Consider the following 23,737-nt stretch of genomic DNA (forward strand, 5'->3'; position numbering starts at 1 on the left):
TAAAATATTTTTCATTAATAAAATAATATTACTTATTTTACATCATTAAATTAGACACTTTTTATTGAATATTTCTAATTTTTACATTAAAAATACACCATTTTCATTCTTTTCTTCTTTTATCATCTCTTTGTGATTTATTATTTTTATATTCTTCTTCGACTTTCTTTTTATTCTTTTATATATTTATATTCCTTTTCTATTATTTCTTTTTTTCGTTGTTGTTTATTTTTGTTTCTTGTATTATTTATCAATATTGTTTTCATTTATTCATTATTTTTATTTCTTTTTTATTAATTCTTGAGTATTGTATATTTATTTAATATTTCATTTGTGTATTATCAAAATATATGTTTTATTGAATTTATGTTGAACAAAATATTGAATAAATCAATATTTTCATTCTTAATTATTCATTCTTTATTATTAAATGTTGTGTATATTTATTATATTAAATGAATATGATGAATGAATATCAATATTATTGTTTATTTGATTTTAAAAAATAATAAATGAATATGAAATAATATAATGAAATAATGAAGACAATGAAATGATAATGAAATAGAATAATCTAATATTGAGCAAATCAAATAAAGAATATATTGAATATATCATTATTGTTACATTATTATTTATTATTTCAATTATTAAATATTAATAAATTATTATTCATGAATATTTAATTGATATTTTATAATTTCATTTTCATTTTATTTAATAAATGAAATATAAATAATAAATGAATGAATAATAATTTAATATATGAAATAATAAAAAGAAAAGATAAATAATAAAGAAATATGATGTATTTAATACATAATATAAATTATTATCAAATATAATAATAATATCAAATGATGAATTATTTTTATTTCAAAATATTTTGCATCAATAAAATATGTTGCTAAATATTTTGCATCTTTTATTTCTTCTTTCTTTTCTTCTTTTATCATCTCTTTTGTTTTATTACACTTTATCTTCTTTATTTTTATCTTCTCTCATTTCTACTTTTATTCTTTCATCTTCTTCTACTTCTTACTTTATTTTTATTCTTTTATATCTTTCTTTCTCTTCTTTTTCAATTATTTGCTTTTTTTCGTTGCCGAAATAGTGCATAAAAATATAATAGAAACAATAGAAGCAATAGGAATGGAAGTTAATGTAAATAAAAGTGGAGTAATGAAGAAAAGAAATATAGAAATACCAGATAATATGAAAGACATTCCAATAATAGACTCAGAACATCCATATAAGTATTTAGGTGTATATCAATTCACAAGAAATGATGATTTGGGATGTATTGAAAGAATAAGTAAAAGTGTAGAAGAAGGAATAAAAGAAATCAATAAATGGAATGACAGTAGTATGAATTATATTAACTGAATTAATACAGAAATAATTCCTAAGTTCACATATAGTGCATCTGTAGTTAAATAACCAATTATGAAGCTGATAGAAATAGATAAAATGATAAGGAGAGAAATGAAAGAAGGAAAGATTATTGGAGCATGAATGTGTAGTAGCAGATTATAAGTAAACAGAAATAAAATGGGAGATGGAATGAAAAACATTAGAGATGAATATGCAATTGAATTAATAAGAACTATTTTGTATTACACATAGAAAAGAGGAAATAGAATAGGAGACATGATAGTAATAAATGAAAAGAAGAATGGAATGTGGAATAGATTGTATAAAGCATGTGGAAAAAGAATAAACAAAGAAGAATTTAGAAAAATAGTAACAGAAGAAAGAAGAAAATGGGATAAAAACAGAATAATTAAGTATGTGAGAGAAAAGTTTCAAGAAGAATATATCAATAAAAGGAGAAACAAGAAAGTAAGTAGTGAAATATTGAAAGGATTTGAAGATAAAACGATGGAACAGAAGAAAACAATTAAAGTATGGAAAGTAATTAATGTTATAAGAAAAGCATATATACAAATAAAGAAGATGGAAGAGAAAGCAAGAAATGAAGGAGTAAGGAAAGCATTAATGAAACATGATATGAGATATGCAATATGTCCAATATGTAATAAAATAGCAACAATAGATCATATTCTTTTAAATTGTATAATCACTAAGAAAACACAAATGAATAAACATGATAGAATAGGAGAATACATATTGAGGAGTTTAAAGATTAAATACCAATTATATGAAAACAAAGAAAAGATGAAGAAGAGAGAAGAAGAAAATACAAAAAATTAATAATAAGGAAAGAAGAATTAGGAAAGAATGAAAGAAGAATAGAGAAAGATAAAATACTTATAGTTTAGAATCAAGAAATAGTAAACAGAAGTGAAGGAAAATTCCATAAAAGAATAGATATTTATGTCAGAGACTTAAATAAGAAAGAAGCAATGATTATAGATATGAGAATAGTAAGAGATAAAAACATAAATAAAGCATTTACAGATAAGATTAATATGTATTCAAAACTACACGAACATATAAGAAAGATAGAAAGATTAGTGAGAGTAATAGTTATACCAGTAGTAATAACAGTGAGTTGATTAATAAACAAAGAAACAGTTAGATTACTAAATGCCGAAGGGATAGAAATACCAAGGGAAATAATGACAAGAGAGAATGTAATATCAAATATGAAAGATATTATGAGATACTGTGGAGATCATTCTGGAGAATACAACAATGTAAAAGTACCAGAAGAAGAAGACTCTCGGGAGAGTGAAGGAAGGGAATAAATTCTCACCTGAACAATAAGTTGAAAGTTATTAAAACTTAATTTAATTTATTATTATTTATTATTTTATTTTCTCTTGTTTTTTCAATATTTCTTCAATAATACTCTCTATTTGTTTCTTCTCTATACTCTTTTTTATTTCTTTTTATTTGTATTATTATTCGTTTATGTAACTTATTCATTTAATTGTTGAATATTTATTAATATCTAGTAAGTATTTGTTTCTATTTTAAATCATATTTTATTAACAAACGTTCCTTTCTTAATTTTATATGAATTTTCAAGGATTATTTATTTGATTATTGATGTAATTCATAAATATATTTCATTTTGATATAACTGAATGAGATAAATATGTTATTCATTGTTTATTTTAATTATATGTCATTCTTTAATTTTGATATTATATTATAAATTCGTCTATTCTCTCATCTATTTTCTTTATCTCTATTATTTCTTTTTATTCTTGATGTTCTCTATTTTATTTATATTACTTATCTCTTTTTCAACTTCAATAAATTCATTCATCTTTTAATTTGGTTATGTCGTTTCATTTGTCTGTAAATTAACTTCTTTATTTCTAATTGTTTTCTAGAATTAAAATTAAACCATTTAATAATGAATTAAAGTTACCATGAATTAATTATTATTTTAATATTTTATTTAGATAATTTATTTGATAAACAAATTTTACATTAATTGTTGTTGATTTAATATTTTTTCTATTAACCGTTGTTATTACCATATAATAACTAAAAAAAAAGAATTTTAAGTTTAAAGAACAAATAGATGATTTCAAAAAGTGAAAAACAAAAGACTGGTGAATTAGTGTGGAATGATATGAAAAAAATTAATTCTGAACTTCTTACAATGACATATGGAGGTATTGTTCTTCAACTATTAAAAGAAAATGAGTTTGATGGAGAAAAAGTGAATAATGAATTAGACGAGATGGGGTATAATATTGGAACAAGAATAGTTGAAGAATATCTTGCTAAAGTAGAAGGTAAAATGTCAACCAAATGTCTTTCATTTAAAGAACATATTGAGTCAATTACTTATGTTGCATTTAAAATGTTTTTAGGTATTAATGCAGAATGTTATGAAGTAAATGAAAAACAATGGAAAATTAGTATTCCAAATAATCCATTAAGTGAATGTGTTGAACTTCCAGAAAAATTAAAGAACAAATTATGGTATAGTAATATTTATTGTGGCATTATTCGTGGTTCATTAGAAATGTTAAAATATAAAGTTGAATGCAAATTTATTGGAGATATTTTAAGAGGAAATTCCACTACTGAAATAGAAGTGACATTAATTGATCTTCTTGAGCAAGCGAAATACGTAAATTATAATGAATAATTTATTCTTTAAAATAATTATTATTATGGTTAAATTTACTATATTTTATTACCAACCCTGAATACGATAATAATAAATTACTAGTAAAAAAATAGAATGAAAATAGTATTAATCGTCCAACACAACCATTTCAATTTAGTTCATTTTAGCAATGAGCTTGTTAATAAGTAATTCACGATTTCCAAATCCTCCTCCAAGAATAAAATGAATCTTCTTATTCTTTTCAGCAATTTTAGCACCATTTAATTTGAATGGAGCAAGTTTATTATTAACTTCTTTAAAATGTTTTCCAACTGTGTAAATTTCATGAATAAGATCATCAGCACAAACAATATCTTTGTCTCCAAGAGCTTTCTTAATCATACAGTTAGAAGTAATTGGCATTCTATTTCCATTGATCTTAAGTGCTCCACGTTTGTAAATGAGTTTTTGGACAGTTTCTAAAGTTGGATAACCATAAGTAACATATGGATCAACAAGTCTTAACATCTTAATGGTTGAAGCATTGGCTTTAATAAAGACAGCATTGTTAATTTGTCTTAATCTAAGAAGTTTAAGAATTTTCTTAATTTTTGGTGAAACTCCATTAATACCTCTAATTCTAATAGCAACAATTAATTTTGGATCAGCTTCAGCGTACAAATCACCATTAATTTCTGCATTCTTCTTAGCAAGATAGACAGCTTTCTTAGCAGCTTCAATATCTTTATGATTTTGAATAGTTCTTTTGATAACTTCTGCTCTGAATGCTTGACATCTAGCTTTACATGGGCAAACAGTTTTTGTACAATTTTCTCTTTGAACGGCTGTGGCGACTTTAGCACTCATCTCCAACAATCCCTTAAAAACCCAGAAATTTATGAGTTCTCTGGGTTTGATTTTAGAATAGTAAATTTTAATTTACTTAATTATAATTTTTATTATTTATGTTTCAAAAATTTTTTTATTTCAGAGTCATAAATGAACAATACTTTGTGTTTTCAGATTTAAATTATTCAATTTTAACAATACCTTCTTTTAATGTTAATTCTAATACAGAACTTCCTTTGCAAAAGACTTCACCTAATTTTCTTGTTGTTTTTAGTGATGTATTTTTATCATTTTCGTTAATGTGTTGGATGGCATTAGTTAAAAATAAATTGAAGCGGTCGTCATAGTTTTGTAATATTCCTTCGACTATAATTCATAAGTACTTAAGAAATACATATTTTTATTATTTACACAAAGTTACCTTGAGTTAAAATGTAAATTAAATAAAGCTTCAAACTTTCTTTTCCATCATTAAATTGGACAATAACCTCTTTTTCAATATATGAACCAAGATCAGATAAAGTGGTATATCTATTATATTTGGACATTTGTTTTTCTTTGTTAAAATTTTTAGATTTTGTGTTTTTTATTTAATTATTTTTTAGAAATCATTTTAAGATTAATTTTCATATTCTTTTATTCTTTTGTAATAAATGTGGTTGCTTAAAAGTTGTATTATCTTTTTTATTTTATTATTTTTTAGTCAATTTTGAGATCCTTTTCCAATGCAGGAAATACAACAAATTTTAATGCTATGGCTATTGTGTAAAACCTTAGAGTCTTGTAAAGAAAAGCAAACAAGACATAGAAATCCAAGGTCATACAATAAAAAAAGAAATGTCAATAGCAATAAATGGCATAACAATTATAATAATAAAGGTAAACGATACACCAAGGAAAAAGGGTTTAGAAGACGAAAGACACAAAGAAAAACAAATAAAAAACAAGGTAAATACAATAATAATAAAGATTATACAAATAACAAATACAAATGGCTAACAATAAATGAGATACAAGAAAGAATAAAAAGAATAACAAGTGAATGGAAAGAAGGAGAATACGAAGAAATACTTAAAAAATATGAAGGTAAGAAGAAAAAATGGTATGATATCCTCCAAGAAGTATATTCAATTAAAAAGAAAAAGATAATTGAAAAGACGAAAGAAGAGTTTAAAGAAAAAACAAAAGATTGGGAAGAAAAAGACATTAAGGCTATAGAAGCAGAAATTAAAAACAAAAACCCAATTAAAGAAATGAATGATAGATGTAAAATTGCAAGAATAATAAATGAAACAGAAAGTATAATGAAAATACAAGAAGAAACAAAAAATAAAGAAGAAAAGATAGAAGAAGAAAAAGATAAAGAAGAAATACTTGCACTTAAAAATCAAATTACTGAATTAAAAGAAAAAGTTAAAGAATTCAGCATGGAAAAAATGGAAGAAGAACAAGCGATTTCAGAAGAAATGATGAAAAAAGCAAAAGAAATAGTTAAAAAAGAATTTGAAGAAGAAATTACAGAAATGAAAACACAAAATAGAAAGATTCAAACGAATTATGAAGAAATGAAGAAAGAAAATGAAAAATTAGAAGAAGAAAACTTAAAATTACAAGGAAAAATAAATGAGATAGAAGGAAAGAAAATCACAGAAGTAAATAATAAAGAAGAAAAAATCCGAAGTATCCAAGCTAATAAAAAGAAGATTGAAAAAGAAAATGAAGAAATGAAAGAAGAAATTGAAAAGTTGAAAAAGAGAAACAAAACGCTAGAACAAAATGCAAACACACTAGAAAAGAAAATTGAAATGATAGAGGAAAATACTAAAGAATTAAAGAAAGAAATAAGAGATAAAGAAAAACAAATCTCTGAATAACAAGAAATTGCAATTAAAAACCAAGAAATTGTAGAAATAACACGAGAAGAATTAGACAACACACAAAAAGAAAATGAGACACAAAAACAAATAATATCAAAACAACAAGATGATATTCAAAATTTTATCTCACAGAAGGAATTAGAGAAGAAGAAAACGATGACACTTGTGATAAATACACAACCAGTAATGAGGAAAACATCATCAGGAACAATGGAGATGAACGAAACTACTCCTATGAAAAAGACAGTAGTGGAAATCGAAGAGGAAAGCAAAGCAATGATTGTCAAAAAACAGGAGATGATAATCAGACAAGAAATACAACAAAACAAAGAAATAGAATTTTAATTGAAGTATTGTATTGTTTTGCAATTAATTGATTAAATAAGAAATTATATAAGAAAATAAGAAATGAACAAATAGAAAGCATTATAAAAGCAATAAATATCAATGTCAATAATGAAAATGAATATATTAAATATATTAAAATATCACATAAAATAAAAGAAAATACTAAACAATACATTAAAGTGAAAATAAATGATATAATAGAAGAGTAGAGTTTAATTCAATAATAAAAACATCATATTAAAGAATAACTCTACAGAAATTGATGAAGAATATCTTAACACTCTCATCAATAAAATAAAAGAAATGAAAGTAGAAAAATGTACAAACATTAATTACTACTGGAAAAGAAAAGAAACTGACCGATTAATAATGGAAATTAATAATAGATGGATATGGTCAGGAAGCAGAATGCAGGATCTGCAAGATGATATGAATATTTCAATGACTATTCACCTCTATCTCCAAAATAAAATAATAAGAGATAAATTTGATGAAATTAAAGAAATCCTAAAGAAAATAAATAGACTAGAAGATTTGGTCAAGGGAAGGAAATGGTACAGAATAAAGTGCATCATGAAATTAAAAGAAAATGATGAAGAAGGAATAAAAGTCAAAGCACTAGAAAGAATAAAATACCTAAAATATATGATGAGAATGATCAAAGAAAGAATTAAATTTAATAAAGATGAAATAATCAGAATCAATACAAATAAAATCATGTTTGATTCTAACAAGAAAATTAGAATAAAGAAGAAAGACCCAAAAAACGAAATATACCCAAATAACGATATTACTTTAGAATATTGGAAATCGTTATATGAAACACATGTGATATTAAATAAAAATAATTGGAAAATAAAACAAATCATCTCGTGGAATGATAGCTACAGAAATTATGATAGTGTCATTATAACAATAAATGAATTAAATTTAAGTATAATGAGAATAAATAACTGGAAAGCACCAGGAATAGACACTATATATGGTATTATTTGAAAAGAATGTTATCATCAAGAGAAATCATTCTTAGTATCTTCAATGAATGGTTGAACTTCATTCAAAACATCCCATTAGACATGGTAAGTGGAAGAACTTTATTAATCCACAAAGTGATAGGAACGACGTCACTAATTATCGTCTTATCAGTTGTACAAATGTAATTATGAAAGTATTTACCTCCATATTAAAAGAAAAGATTCACAGAAGACTTAACATGAATTGTGAATCATTTAAAATCAGTAGTAATCAACTGGGATGTAAGTTACAATCTTTAGCTGCTAAAGAATGAATAATTAATAGTTATATGTTAAAGCAGCAGAAAGAAGAGAAATACCCAAAATATGTGGAGTCATATTATGACATTAAAAAAGCATATGACACAGTAAACCACGAATGGGTAATTGAATCATTAAAGTATTTTAATTATGATGGAGTCATCATTGACATTATTGAAAGTATGATGACTAGATGGAAGATATTCATCGGTTATAAATTTAATGAATATCTATGATGTATTAAATTAAATAGAGGAATTTTACAAATGATTCATTATCAAATCTACTCTATTCATCATTCAGATGAATGTAATTTCTCAAATCATCGAAGAGAAATTCCCAAAAGCAAATCACACATTATATATGGATTAAATGAGAATAATGACAGAAAGTAATGAAGAAATAGGAATAATCCACAATGAAATTAAAGAAATAATAAGTGGAATAGGGATGGAAATGAATGAGAATAAATCATGAATGGTATTAAAAAACATTAAAGAAATACCAAATGGAATGCAAAACATCCCCGTAGTTGAATTTGATGACTTGTATAAATATTTAGGAATATGGCAGTCCGATGAAATTGATGACACCTTCAATTGTAAAACCATCAAAGAAAAAATGATGAAAAAGATGGAAGAAATAAACACTGATGAATGTAGTAATAGAAGATATATTACTAGAATAAACACTGAAGTAATCCCTATCTTCAGATATTCAGCATCAGTTGTAAATTGGAAAGTCACTGACCTAGACAAAATGGATTTGGAGATAAGAAAATACTTAAGAAAGGCAAAATACATTGGTGAAACTCCAAAGATAGGTTATATGTCCCTCTAGAAGAAATGGGTGAATGATTAATAAATATAAGTGACGAATATGTTAATGAATTAATTAGAACAGTGATGTACTACTGTACCAGAGAAAGTGAAATAGGAAATAACATATTAGATAGATGGTACAGTAAGAAGGGAATATGGAATAGAATTAAAAAAGCCCTAGGTCATAAAATCCCAGAAACAAAAATAGAAGAAATAATAAATGAAGGGATTGAAAATAAAAAAGAAAAAGAAGTAGTAGTAGAAATAAAAAATTATTGACAAATACATCAAAAAATGGAAGTGTCATCAAATTAGTAGACACTTCAGAAGATGGTTCGAGTCAAAAGGAGTAGATAAAACTACTACAGTGAAAGCATGGAAGTCCATCAATATTAAAAAAAATGCATTTCTTCAATTAACTAAAATGCAAGATGGTGCAATATTTTGTGGGTATAAGAAAGCAAAAATAATGAAAAATGAAAGATTGAAATACTGCACACTTTGTAAAGACAAGATAGCAACAGTAGAGCACATTCTACTATCTTGTATTTATCATAATAAATCACAAATGGAAAAACATGACAATATTGGCATTATCATATTGATTAATAAGAAAATATACATTCAATATTCAATATAAAAACTCCATATGAAACAATGTTCAAATATAAAGACATCACAATGATATGGAACAAATAAATAATGCCTAAAAGTGAATGACAATATCACAAAAGACCAGACATATATGTATTAGATAAAAAGAACAAAACTGGTCTAATATTTGATATGACTATTGTGGCTGATCACAATATTAATGGAGCCTATTGGAAAAAAAGAAATATGTATAAGGAATTAAAGAATAGGCTAATGAAAATAGAGAAAATAAAAGATGTCAAAATAATTCCAGTAGTAATCTCAATTAATGGATTAATGAATAAAGAAAGTAATAAATTAATTAAAGAATTAAAAATTGAGATCGACATCGAGAAAGAAATTAAAAACCTTGTAATAAAAAACATGATGGATGTCATGGAATACTGCGGAGATCACAATCAAACATACTCCGTAGAGCTACTAGAAGAAGATGAAGACGAATGGATGGGATTAGTCTCCCCTGAGCCAGGAAGAATAGAAGCTAGTTCTATTAATACTTAATTAATTGCTTTTTAATTATTTTTTAGTCAATTTTTATTAAGACTTCTTTCCAAGAAAACTTATGAATACTAATTCATTTTTAATTAATTACCTTTTTTATCTCTCAAATTTTTTGAAAAGTCTGTTTGTACCTATCTTCTCTGTCCAAATAAAACCTAAAAACAACAATAAGTGCATAACTATTCTTTTAGTTTCTTACCAACGTTTAAAAGTATTCATACATTGGGTGATAGAAATTGAATGGGTAGCGGCCAACTCCATAATATGGAATGCCATAATATCCATATCCATTACCAAAAATGTCATCATAGAATAATCCATCATCTTCTAATTCATATTCGTCTTCATCATCATCTTCATCATCTTCATCATCTAATTCATCTTCTAATTCATATTCGTCGTCTTCATCATCTTCATCATCTTCATCATCTTCATCATCTTCATCATCTTCATCTTCTTCTTCTTCATCATCTTCATCTTCTTCATCATCTTCATCATCATCTTCTTCATCATCATCATCATCATCTTCTTCTTCTTCATCATCTTCTTCTTCATCATCTTCTTCATCATCTTCTTCATCATCTTCTAATTCATATTCGTCGTCTTCATCATCATCTTCTTCTTCTTCATCATCTTCTTCATCATCTTCTTCTTCTTCATCTTCTTCTTCATCATCATCTTCTTCTTCATCATCATCTTCATCTTCTTCTTCATCATCATCTTCATCTTCTTCTTCATCATCATCTTCATCATCATCTTCTTCTTCTTCATCATCATCTTCTTCTTCTTCATCATCATCTTCTAATTCATATTCGTCGTCTTCATCGTCTTCATCATCTTCATCATCATCTTCTTCTTCTTCATCATCATCTTCATCATCTTCTTCATCATCTTCTTCATCTTCTTCTTCATCATCATCTTCATCATCATCTTCTTCTTCTTCATCATCATCTTCTTCTTCATCATCATCATCATCTTCTAATTCATATTCGTCGTCTTCATCGTCTTCATCATCTTCATCATCATCTTCTTCTTCTTCATCATCATCATCTTCTAATTCATATTCGTCGTCTTCATCGTCTTCATCATCTTCATCTTCATCATCTTCTTCTTCTTCATCATCTTCTTCATCATCTTCTTCATCATCATCATCTTCTTCATCATCATCTTCTTCATCATCATCTTCTTCATCATCATCATCTTCATCATCTTCTTCTTCTTCATCATCATCATCATCTTCTTCTTCTTCTAATTCATATTCGTCTTCATCTTCGTCTTCTAATTCATTGTTGTAGTTGTTTTCTAATTCATATTCTTCTTCGACTTCAACGTTGTTGTCTAAATCGAAGTTTTCTTCAGCATAAGCAGCTAAGAATAAACTAAATAAAACAAATAAAAGAGCACGCATTTAGCTTAACAAAAATATGATTTTTAAGTTGAATTTTTGTTTTTAAATAGGGAACTATATATTTTACGTTCTTTTTTCTTCTTTCCAAAACTTTATATAACTTTTCGATAACAATTTTTTAATAACTTTGTCAGAGAATCGAAAATATGTTATTGAAATGATAATAAAAAAAGAAATCAACTATGATTTACATAATAGTTAGTATTTTGTTGTGTTGAGAGGTGAGTGATTCAGGTTCTTTAACACATTATATTTCTATTGAATTAAAGTCTTTTCAAATTTCACCAACTTATATATTCTTCATTTAAGCTGCTATTTAATTTTCATTTTGAATTTAATGAGTGTTAAAACCCTTCATTGTTTATAGTGTTATTTTATGATGGATGTATCAATAACACTTTGGCCATGGCTCGTCTATCGTCAATACTCATTTAACAATCTGTTTTTTCTTGATACCACTAACCTATGTGCAATTCAAAATTATTACTATCAAATATACTTACATGTTGTAATAAATACTACCATTATAACAAATACCTCTTTAATAATATTTCACAATATTAATAAATAGTAGTCAATTGGCTTTGAATAGGTATTGTCTCACTGAAGATAACATCATGATCAGATAATAATTGATGATTTAATACATGGAAATATTTTAGGGTTTGGTAGTGATTCTGATGTACCACTTCGGGTCTTATGATATTGAAAAGATAATAAATAAACTTATTTATAAACCAATGACTAAAAAGGGAAATTTTCAAATGAAAAGGTAAGAACTATCAAGTATTATTTGATGGAAGAAAGGATCAATAAAATTGAAAAAATTCTTCGTTTATTACAGCAAAAAGTAAAAGATAATGAAGTCAAAATTGAACAACAAGAAAGTCTTTTAACTAGTGTTGGAGAAAAAGTTGATGCACTAAATCAGTCATATAAAATTCTTGAAGTGGGAGTAAACGACTTAACTAAAAACAAAGACTTTAATGACAGAATAGATAAAATAGAATTAATTGTTCGTAAAATAAGTGAAAAAGTTAAAGGGGTTATAAATGATGGAGATAATAATGGAAACGAGGTTTTATTAAAAAGGATTGAAGGACAAAAACACATTCTTTTAACGCTTCAGGATAACTATACGATTCATGAGTCTACTATTAATCAGTTAATCTCAACTATTGAAAAAATTAATACCACAGTTATTCCAGTTTTGAGACAAACAATAATTGCTTTAAATAAAAAAATTACTGATAATAAAGGAAGTATATTAGAGTTACAGAGTAAAGTTAATGGAATTTCATCAGGTTCTTCTGTTGGTGAAATTTCTGTAGATATAGGAGAAGTTAAACAAATCAAGAATGATAATGCTGAGTTGCGAGAAACCATTAAATTAATGAAACAACAAATTGAAGCAAATAATGAGTTAATGAAAGGGTCAATTAATAAAATTAATCAAGTTACGAGTGAGGCAAGAGGAAGACCTAATTCAGAAATGTTAGAGAGAAAAGTAATTGATGAATTTAATCAACAAATAGAAAAAGAATTACAAAAGAAAGACCAAGAAATAATTTCCTTAAAAACTGCTCAAAATTCACTTAAAACTGAAATAGAAAATTTAAAAGGATTACGTAATGATATTGAAGAAATAAAACGTATAAGTAGATCTTCTTCTCCTATTTGTGGGTTAGAAGACTCTTCAAAAAAAGTTCGAGGTAATTCTATTTCTATTGCAACAACCCGTTCTACCTCAATCCAATCACTTAATGCCTCATCAAAAGAACCGAGTTGTATTAGTTCATTACCATTGTCTAAATCAAGTGGGGATTTCATAGAAGTAACACAAAAAGATATTGAAGACTATATTTCTCAATTAAATGTTTGTGAAAATATAGGAGGATATTATAGAACAATGTCAAATTGGTGTAACTTTGTTACACCTAGAGTTCTTTATTTTACTAATAGTTTTGAACGGTTTGATTTGAAAGAATTTAATCAGTCAATAGTTGGATTGGCTAATGTTATGGTAATAATTGGTAATAAGAAGAATGAAATATTTGGTACTTTTTCAGGTAAAATGATACCACAACCACCAGGAAATCCAGCAAAGAAAGATAAAGATTGTATTTTCTTAGAAGATGATCCTTCTCATTTTATTTTTAGTTTAAGTAATAGTAAAGGAGAAAGACGTAAGTTTCTTCTCCAAGGAAGTAATAGAGACACTATTGGTATTTACAATGAGAAGAGTAAAGACCACATTTTTAATTGTGCTTATTTCTTTGTATTAAAAAGAAAAGAAGGAAAGTTTTTTGATTCATTTGATAAAGCGTATGGATGTTGTGGATTTCCTATATGTGAGTCTAAGTCATTTAAACCATCTTATATTGTCGCTATTCAATGGAGTAAATAAAGATTAAGTTAAATTCATTTTTATCTTATAATATATTTCTCTTAAAAAAAGAACTGGTCAAGTATTTTAATAAGTTAAACAGTTACAATTAATTCAAATAAAAATTAATGGTTTCTAATGGTATTTCTTGTAAATAATCTGTACCATAACAAAGTAACATTTTATTTAAGGAAGAACTGTAATAAATTTTTTTGATTGGTTCAGAAGGGTATTTAAACATTCCTATAAAAGACAAATCGTAATTAAATTGTTGAATTCTATTATCACTATCTAATACATAAATATCATTTTTTTTATGATTAACTGCAACACTTATTGGAAAGAAGAAATGACCTCTTCTATCACAATCGTCATACTTACCTTTTACTTTATATGTTTCATCGTCTACATTAAATAAAATTAGTCTATGATTTAATGAATCAAGAATAACAAGTTCTGTTTTAGATTCTGTTTCAATAATATCAAGATCAACAATATGAAATTCTCCAATATTCTTTTTTTGTACAATAATTTTTGGTTGTCCATTTATTGGAAATCCTTGAACTATATCATATTTGGAATCAGCAACATAAACAGTTTGTTTATTATTACTTATTGCTACAGCAGATGGTTTAAGTAAACATCCATTTAATAATGGTCCACTCCGTCCAAGTGTTTTAATATGATTTCCTACACTATTAAAAAGTTGAACATTATAATTTAATGTGTCTGTTACTGCAATAATTTCTTTTCCATCAACTACACAAGAAGTAACTCCAATAGGAAGTTTAAATTGTCCATTATTCTTTCCAAATCCACCAGCAACAGCAATATTATTTCCGTCAAAGATTTTAATATTATGATTGTTGCGATCTGAGATGACATATGCACCTGATTGTAATGTACACATAGAACTAATACAACACACATTTCTATCTTTATTTGAACAACACACTTTCTTTGGTACTTCAATTACATGAAATGTTAATGGACTAGCACCTATCTCTACTTTATGTACATAAACTCTTAAACAAACATCACCTTTAGACTCTCCTTTTATTGTTATCCTAATTCTTCCTTTTCCTACTTCTTTAATAAAAGCAGAAGCTTCTCCTCCATTTTCTGCTATTTCATCAGCAAGGTCATGGTTTATTTCTTTTAAATAATCAGTAGAACCTGGTAAAATATGTAAAATTGGTACAAGTGTAAGAGCAATATCACTTGTTAATGTTGGTTTTTCATAAACATCATAGAAATAAAGGTCAATATCAATAGTTCCTTTTAAAGGAATTAAATTTGTTGTTGTTTTAATCGTAGAGAGTGAAGGACAAATAGGAGATTTAATTCTAAATTCGTTTGCTAATTCATTAACTATCTTACCAACATTTGTTAATGGCTTTCCTCCTTTTTTTAATTCATTTAGTTTTTGAGAAATTAATTGTTTTATTTGAGTAGAAGAAGTAGTTAATTGAGCATCAATCATTGGTTGTTGACTAAAGTAGAATGAGTCATAAATTTCTGTTGCACGACGAACATTTTGAGAAAGGGTATATACTCTTTTATTAATATTAAATTGATCATGAGTATAAAATTTTGATAAATGATCCAAGTATTTACCCACATCATCACCTGAATGGTCTAACATATAACATTCTGGACATAATATCTCATTACACGTATAACAATAATATGTTTTAGTTAAATGATGTTTTAAACAATATTTTCCTTCATTAAACACTTCAAATTTATGTGTTGGATTTGCTTTAATATGTTGTTCTATATGATTTTCACAATAAATAACATTACATTCATAACAATATGAAAACCCTTTTGTATAACACTCTTCTTCACAACAAATAGTCTGTTCAGCTTTATTTTGAATTAGTTTAAATACTGTAGGTAAATCATCTAAATCACAATATGGTATATGAACATACTTTTGACACATTCCACAATATATTTCACTTTCACTATCAGAATAGTCTTGTCTTGATGTTTGTGCCATTATAACTTGAAATAAACAATCTCTACAAATCATATGCATACATGGTAATAACTTTGGAAATTCAGGAATACCAAAACCAACATTACAAATACAACATACAATTTTTTCTTCTCTTTTGTTCATTCTATTAAATAAATGATAATTCAATGTTTTTAAATTAAGTTCTTTATTTTTTTCTGTTTCTTTAAATAACAAAAAGAAAAAAATAAATGAACCCTTTTTGTTTTTTTATAATTGAATTAATTTATGTTTTTCTAATGTACTATTTCATCGTTCTCTAATATCTTCTAATTCAACTTCATTTTGTTTTCTCCTTGACTTAATAAAGAAAAGAATAATTGTCCCAATCAAGAAACAACATAATAAAATAACTATTGGATTTATGAAATAATTTGATAATACTGATTGTTTAGTAGAATCTATCATAAGTTGTTTTTTTATATTTTCAAAATACTCTAAGAATTCATTGTTAGTTAATGTTTTATCATTTATTTTTTTCTCAATTTTATTAATTAAATCATTTAGTGTATTATCTTGAATACCTTTTTTGTGTAATTTATCTTTGAGATTATTTGTGACATCTTTAGCTGTAATTAATAATTTGTCTTCTTCATGTTTCTCTGGATTTTTTTGTTGTTGTTGTTTTTGATTATCTTTTTCATTTAAATGTTTTTTCCATTCTTCTTTTATTTTTCTAATTCTTTCTTTTTCTTCTTCATTTGGTCTTTTTCTCTTATTATTATCTTTTTCTTGTCTTTCTTCAATTTCATTATCATTGTCTTTTTCTTCGTTATTTTCAATGTTTTTTTGATTCAACTCTTCTTTATCCGATTTTAGTTCATTATTTAACAATTTTTCTTTTTTTTTAGTTTCTTCTTCTTCATCTTCTTTTAAGTCTTGATCTATTGTTTCTTTATTTGGGTTTCCATGAAGGAGTTCTTCATATAAACGTTGTGCCTCTTTTATTTTGGTTTCAATTTCATCTAAAGGATATAATTTTTCATCGTCAAGTAAATCTAATTCTGAATAAATAAATTCCATAAATGCTTTATCTTTTTTACATACTTTATTGTCACGATATGTCATCAGCAAAGTTTGATATTCTACCTTTTTCATAATTTGTTTTTGTACTATTTCATTGTTTGTTCTTCTTTTTCTTATTAATGAAATTAAGTCTTCTCTCTCTTTATTTACTCGTTTAATTCCACCACTAGCAACAATACTTTCAATAAAACCTTCACTCAACGAAACTACTTTTATATGTATTTTACCTTCAACTTCATACATATCAAAACAATTATCAGAATCATATTCATTCTCACTAACTGGGTATGTACATAATTCAATATATTTAGCACCTTTGGGGTCAATATCAATATTTTCTTCATTTCCATCTTCAAATTGATGATTTTTTTTGAATAATTCAATTTGTTGATCATCAATTTTAATATATAATCCAAATGGTAGAATGTCTTCTATATAAGGTAAATTACTTGCAGATGTTATTGCACCATTAATAGGATGCATCATACCAAACAATTTCATTCCTTCTAACATTTGTTTGCTACCAATCTTCGAAGAATAAGGACCAAATATATCTTTCACTTTTTCTTTTAATATTGGAGTATAACTTAACCCACCTGTAAGATAAACAAGATCATCTTGGTCTTTACTTTTCATAGAAAGTAACATTTGAGTTAATTCATGCATTTCTTCTCTTAAAAGTAGATTAAATTCATTTTGTTCAAGAATAATTTTTTGGTTCATAAATTCAGTAATTAGTTGTTCGTTAGCAGATAATTTAATTCTCATTTCATCAATACCTTTCCATAATTCTGCAAGTTGGTGTGGTGCCATACTTTTAATTTTATTAACTACTTCTTCTGTATTAACAAATTTCTTTAGTACCATTAAAAATACATTGTGATTTAATTTACGAGTATTAATATTAAAATCAACTTCATGTTGAAGAAGTTTAATTGTTTTCTTTCCTTTAATAATAAATTTAGTTGCACGACAATATGAAGCACCAAATTCAATGACAATAATTGGTTTATTTGTTGGATTAATAATTTCATTATTTTCAGTGGAGTAGTATGCAAGTGCATGAATAACATGATTGGAAACAAAGAGTGTTGTTTCTTTCAACTTTTTAATTAATTTATTTTCAACTGGTTCAAAATTATTATTTGTGTCTTCTTTTAATTCATCCTCCTTTAAAGTATTAATATCATCTTCTAATTGAAATTCTTCTTCTTGGGTATCTTCTAATTGAAATTCTTCTTCTTGGGTATCTGCTTTTGATTTTTTTAAACCTTTAACTCTTTTTTTATTCTTCTTTTTATTCGTCTTTACTGTATTTTTCTTTTTTGTTTCTTTTTTTCGTTGAATAAATTTATCATCATCTAATTGAGAAACTTCATTTTGTAATTCTTGAATTTCTCCATCAATATCTTTCACATCTTCTTTTGGTATATCATCACCAACAACAGCATCTTGTTGGTCATCTATTTCAGTTGTAAGTGCAGTCATACTATTATATAATATGTCAAGTTGTTTATTGTTGAAAAAACTTGGAATGCTAAAGACAGATGGATAATCAGTTTTGATATTTCCTTCTTTAATATCTATGTGATCAATTAATTCATCAATATAAGCTGATATAAGAAATCCATATGATGCAGTAATTCCTCCAATTTTTATTTTTAATGGATCATCTTCCAACACACTTAACCCATCTCCATCTCTAAATATCCATTCAAATCTTTTTGATTTATGTTGTTCATTTAACTTTTGTGTAATAGAATTTATAAGCATTGGATATTTTATTGATACATATCCTTTATTTCCCATAACTCTTTCCCCATTTTCACCAAATTGAATATCACCTTGGTCATTTAATGCAATGACAGAAGGGATTTCTTGTTTACCTTGTTTTGATTCAATAACACGAAAATTATTTCTTACCTCCCCATAAATACCCATTTTTGTCTTTTCACCTCCAATGTCAATAATCATATTTGTTTGTGCTAAACAAACAGAAATGAAGAATAGTATTATATTGAGCTGTACCATATCCAAAAACTTTAATTTCTTTTTTTTTTGTTTTTTTTTTCGTTGAATTTTTTAATTGCATCATTTTTTTAAAAAAGAACTTTTAACTATTTTTATTAGTTTTTTCATTATTTTTTTTTTAATTTTCTCGAACTACCAAACCAAAGAGTCAAATCAGTTTGTTCTTGTTTCTATCATTTTTTTGTTTTTATTACAACAACTCAAAACCAGTGCAATTTCCTCGTCAATCAGTTTTTTCTAATGGATTAAGACAAAGCCAACTCAGAAGAACTCGTTCATATGCTTCTTTAGAACCATTTTTACCTAATCGAAGAATACAAGAACCTCGAAATAATTTCAATTGCTCATATGAAAATTGTGTAATTATTATATCTGCACGATTATATGAAATTAATCAAATTTATGCTACACTACTTCAATATGGTAATGTTGTGGCTATAACTAATTGGAATAATAAAGGTGTTCGAGTAGATTTCCAAAAAAAAGAAAGTGCTGATAACTTTGCTAAAAACCGATTCATCTCGTCAAATGGAAATAAGTACGTTATTTGCAAAGTATCACCTTCATATGAACCAATAAATCCATCTTCAGATGACCAAGTCACTATTGAACAACGACAAAGTTTATTACAGTCAATATTTAAACCACTAATCAATTTCTTTTCTGATATATTTTTTAAAATCTGGAATTGGCAAACTGAGTAAGTGGTTCATCTGAATTGGTTATTATATCATTAATTAAATCTTGATTGGATTGAATCTTTTTTGTCTTTAATTAATAACCAGTTTAATCTTTCTTTAAATTTAAAAAGAATGTTAATAAGTAAAAATCATGTATTATTAAACTAATTATGCAAACTGAATTGGTGCATTTTTTCCAATATAACTCTTAGGATCTTCAGAAGAATGTCTACTAAAGAATTTCTTATTTAAATATCCACTAGACTCTTCATCCAATCCTGGACCAACTTTAGATAACCATTGCATTCTTTTTTTATACCAATCTTTTCCTCCATTAAACACTCCATCAATTCCATTCATTTTTAATCCAACGTTGGAATATAAATCACTATTTTCTTTCCTTTTCATCATGCCATAAAAACTTTTAATATTAAATGGTTTATCAGCAGCAGCCATAAATGTACGGAAATTTTGTAAGTCTTCTTTTTCAGTATCTGTTAATTCTTTTACATAACGTGAATATGGATCTTTCTTAATAAACTGAACAAATTTTCTTCTGTAATTATCTTGTTCTTTCATATTATTTATTTTTAATTTACTCATTTCCATTTCTCCTTTATTTTTCATATTTCTTTGAAAATTATCAGCCATCTCTTGTGTTCTTTGTTGCAAATAACTTGTTATTTGGTCAGCATCTTGTTTTTCCATCATTTTCCTATATTGCATTGCTTCAGTTGTTGTTGGATGAATTCCAGTTGGTTGCACTGCTGTTTGTCTATATTGTTGGTTAGAGTCTTGAGAACTTACCAAAACTGTGAATAACATAAAAACAATCATCTTTTTGTTTTAATAATATAGTTAATTAATAGTTTCATTTTAAGTTCTTTTATGATTTTTAATAATTTTTATTTTTACAAAAGATTGAAATTTGTGTTTTGTCGTTAAAAAAAGAAAAAGAATAAAAAAAAAACAAGAGATAATGAATAAAAAAAATGAAGGGTATTAAATAAGAAATGAGAATGAAGAAAATGAAATAAAATGTGGGTGATGATAATGGTGAATAGAAATAATGAAGGTAACCAAAGAAATAAAGAAGATATTATTGAATACTATGAAGTGAAGAAATGAGGAAGAGAAAGAGAGAAAGAGAAAAAAGAAGAAGTTATAAATAAAGAATAAGATAGATAAAAGAAGTTAAATAAATATCAAGACAAGAAAAATAAAGAAGATACGTTTTACAGAAGAAATAAAATTGCGAAATGAAAGAATGTTATAAAAAGTAAAAATGAAATGATTAGAATAATGAAGTAATATATAGAAGAAACAGTAAATGAGATAGGAGAAATAAATAATTCAAAAAGAAAAAGGAATATAAAAATAGATGTTATAAGTTGTCAGAATAGAATAAAAGAAAAATACAAAATTAAATGATAAATATATAGATTCAAAATAATGTAAAGGTTATATAAATTACATTGGTTAAAATTAAAATATATGTGGTTGTTAAAGTAAATAAATTGAAGAAATAATAATAATGAGAATCAAATGTATTAAAAGATTTAAGATACAAAGGAATAATTTTGTATAAATTATGAATAATCACAATAAAAGAAATTTTAATGATTTATAAGTATGTAAAATTATAAAATAAAAACAATAAATATTAAACAACTAAAGAAGAAATTAACATAATGTAATGAGTATCAAACAACAAATAAAATATAAATTGATATAGCATTATAAAGAAAATGAACATAGAATAACATTTAATAATATTGAATAAAGTATAAATAATAATAAATTTCAAAGAGTATGATTGAATTAATGATTGATATAGTATAAATATAATATAATAATAATGAAGTAGAAAAAATATGTATTTAAAAAAAAATAAAGTTTAGAAAAAAATAAGAGATAATAAAATGTGATTGGGATATTCAAATGATGTTTTATAAATGATGAAAATAAATAATTAAGTAATGAATTAGTAAATAAAAGAAATTGAGCTGAAAATAAAATAAAGAATAGTAATGTTAATATGGAATATCTTTATATTACAACAAAAGATATTCATTCAAATAAGATATAAATATTATGAAATTAATCCTACAAAATAAAGAAAATTAAAACAAGATTAATTAATAGTCATTATTTATAAAATAAATAGATTATTTTCATTTCATTTATATTATATATTACTTAAACAAAAGAAGAATTAAATTATTTAAATGTTGGTTATTGAATGGAAATGAGATGGAAATTGATGATGAATATGGTAAATAAGAGATTATGTCATCATTCAAAACTTTTCAACATTTGAGTAGTATAAATTATGGATAATACAAGTAAATGCTCCAAAGAACTTGTCTAAAATAAATACTTTGGTATTACTGTCATTTGTATTGAATATCCTCCGTATTGATACTCAACTTTCTTCACTCTTATTTAGCATTTTCTTCCATTCTTCCTTTAAATCATCACATCACCACATAATATCAAATCAATACAAAAAATAAGAAATAAACTCAGATATAATCAAACTTAAATATTAAAACACAAATAACAATCAATAATAAAATCTGAAACAAAAATAAAAAATAAAGTAATATAAAAATAGAATAATTAACATACAAACAATGAAATTTGAATGATAATAATATTAAATGGTTTAATTGAATAAAAAATAAATAATAATCAAACTGAGAATAAATAATTTAAGAATTTGTTTATAGAATTAAAAGTATAAAAATAAATATAGAATGAATAATAAGAATATAAAGATATGGACAGTAAAAATAAATAATGATAATTATTTATGTATTTAAGTCTTTTATTTTAAAAGTCATGATACTAAATTTGTTAGTTATTTCTTCTTTATGATTAGTATTATCTATTTTTTTCTTGAAGTGTTTTCTTCTTATTTTATTGTTTATTTTTTCTTCATCATTATATATTTATTGTTTATAATTTTATTTTGTTTCTTATGTTTTTTCTTATTATTTTGTTTATTGTTTTTTACATCTTTTTGTTTTTATTTGATATTTTCTGATTATTTCATTATCTTAATGTTTATTTATTTCTTATTATCTTTATACTTCTTTTCTTTGTTTCTTTTCTTTTTATTGAAATGTTTTGTTATTATATTTTTCATTTATACATTACTTACTCATAATGTATAGGTTCTTTTATTTATTATCTCAAATATTTATTACTTCATATGTTATATTTAACAACATCCAGTGTTATTCAATAATAATATAAACAAATTTGATGAATAGATTGTTAATATTATACATTTAAATAGAGTAATCGTTTATTTTATTTTTCTCTTTTTTTATTCATTTCAATTTATTTATTTTCATTATTCTTAGATTAACAATCTATTTGATATAAATATTCTTATTATATAATATTTCATATATTTTTATTGTTAATGATTGTTCTAACAATTTTATGAATAATAATCTTTTATTTTCATATAGTAATATTCAAATATATCAATTCCATTAAATAATTAATAAAATCAATAAATTTAATATATTCAAACATTTAGATTTTTAAAAACCAAATAACTTTTATTTTTCTATTTGTTATTATATTATTATTATATTATTATAATATTTTCTTTTATTTTCTCTTGATGTTTATTTTATCTAATATAAATATATAATAATAAAAGGAATAACAGAAAAATAGAGTATTAAATTAAATTTATAATTTGAATAAATACAAATCAAATATAAATAGATAGAAATAATTACAATAACTATATTATTTGTTCTTGTTTCTTTTCATCATTTCTTCTTTTATATTCATTTTAAAA

At 24.7% G+C, this 23,737-nt stretch overlaps 8 protein-coding genes across 8 annotated transcripts, besides 3 other annotated features; 2 read left to right on the top strand and 6 right to left on the bottom strand.

Moving 5' to 3' along the window:
- Positions 1-1,107: 1,107 nt before the first annotated feature.
- Positions 1,108-2,759: a repeat region.
- Positions 2,760-3,499: 740 nt separating this feature from the next.
- EHI_025820 (transport protein particle component, putative) lies at positions 3,500-4,075 on the top strand (the record flags this gene model as incomplete). Its single annotated transcript, XM_651796.1, has 1 exon — positions 3,500-4,075. The coding sequence occupies one exon, from the start codon at positions 3,500-3,502 to the stop codon at positions 4,073-4,075; it is 576 nt and encodes a 191-aa protein (XP_656888.1).
- Positions 4,076-4,134: 59 nt separating this feature from the next.
- On the bottom strand, positions 4,135-4,908 carry EHI_025830 (60S ribosomal protein L7, putative). The gene has a single exon (XM_651795.2). It carries the CDS (start codon positions 4,901-4,903, stop codon positions 4,211-4,213), a length of 693 nt encoding a protein of 230 aa, XP_656887.1. The 5' UTR covers positions 4,904-4,908; the 3' UTR covers positions 4,135-4,210.
- Positions 4,909-5,066: 158 nt separating this feature from the next.
- EHI_025840 (LSM domain containing protein) lies at positions 5,067-5,433 on the bottom strand (the record flags this gene model as incomplete). Its single annotated transcript, XM_643698.2, has 2 exons — positions 5,067-5,251; positions 5,343-5,433. 2 exons carry the CDS (start codon positions 5,431-5,433, stop codon positions 5,067-5,069), a joined length of 276 nt encoding a protein of 91 aa, XP_648790.2.
- A 164-nt stretch (positions 5,434-5,597) lies between these two features.
- Positions 5,598-10,374: a repeat region.
- Positions 10,375-10,529: 155 nt separating this feature from the next.
- EHI_025850 (midasin, putative) lies at positions 10,530-11,768 on the bottom strand (the record flags this gene model as incomplete). Its single annotated transcript, XM_001914017.1, has 1 exon — positions 10,530-11,768. One exon carries the CDS (start codon positions 11,766-11,768, stop codon positions 10,566-10,568), a length of 1,203 nt encoding a protein of 400 aa, XP_001914052.1. The 3' UTR covers positions 10,530-10,565.
- A 165-nt stretch (positions 11,769-11,933) lies between these two features.
- Positions 11,934-12,316: a repeat region.
- A 248-nt stretch (positions 12,317-12,564) lies between these two features.
- On the top strand, positions 12,565-14,175 carry EHI_025860 (uncharacterized protein; the record flags this gene model as incomplete). Its single annotated transcript, XM_643697.1, has 1 exon — positions 12,565-14,175. One exon carries the CDS (start codon positions 12,565-12,567, stop codon positions 14,173-14,175), a length of 1,611 nt encoding a protein of 536 aa, XP_648789.1.
- Positions 14,176-14,263: 88 nt separating this feature from the next.
- On the bottom strand, positions 14,264-16,282 carry EHI_025870 (uncharacterized protein; the record flags this gene model as incomplete). Its single annotated transcript, XM_001914018.1, has 1 exon — positions 14,264-16,282. The coding sequence occupies one exon, from the start codon at positions 16,280-16,282 to the stop codon at positions 14,264-14,266; it is 2,019 nt and encodes a 672-aa protein (XP_001914053.1).
- A 144-nt stretch (positions 16,283-16,426) lies between these two features.
- Positions 16,427-19,177, bottom strand: EHI_025880 (uncharacterized protein; the record flags this gene model as incomplete). Its single annotated transcript, XM_643696.2, has 1 exon — positions 16,427-19,177. One exon carries the CDS (start codon positions 19,175-19,177, stop codon positions 16,427-16,429), a length of 2,751 nt encoding a protein of 916 aa, XP_648788.2.
- A 905-nt stretch (positions 19,178-20,082) lies between these two features.
- Positions 20,083-20,751, bottom strand: EHI_025890 (uncharacterized protein; the record flags this gene model as incomplete). Its single annotated transcript, XM_001914019.1, has 1 exon — positions 20,083-20,751. One exon carries the CDS (start codon positions 20,749-20,751, stop codon positions 20,083-20,085), a length of 669 nt encoding a protein of 222 aa, XP_001914054.1.
- Between the last annotated feature and the right edge of the window lie 2,986 nt (positions 20,752-23,737).

Source organism: Entamoeba histolytica, genomic scaffold (assembly GCF_000208925.1).
Source record: "Entamoeba histolytica HM-1:IMSS scf_1104750516667 genomic scaffold, whole genome shotgun sequence".
Classification (NCBI taxonomy): domain Eukaryota; phylum Evosea; order Mastigamoebida; family Endamoebidae; genus Entamoeba; species Entamoeba histolytica.

What these genes read in the sequence shown, in the direction of transcription:
- EHI_025830 (XM_651795.2), bottom strand. Translation starts at nt 4,903, where the DNA reads ATGAGTGCTAAAGTCGCCACAGCCGTTCAAAGAGAAAATTGTACAAAA.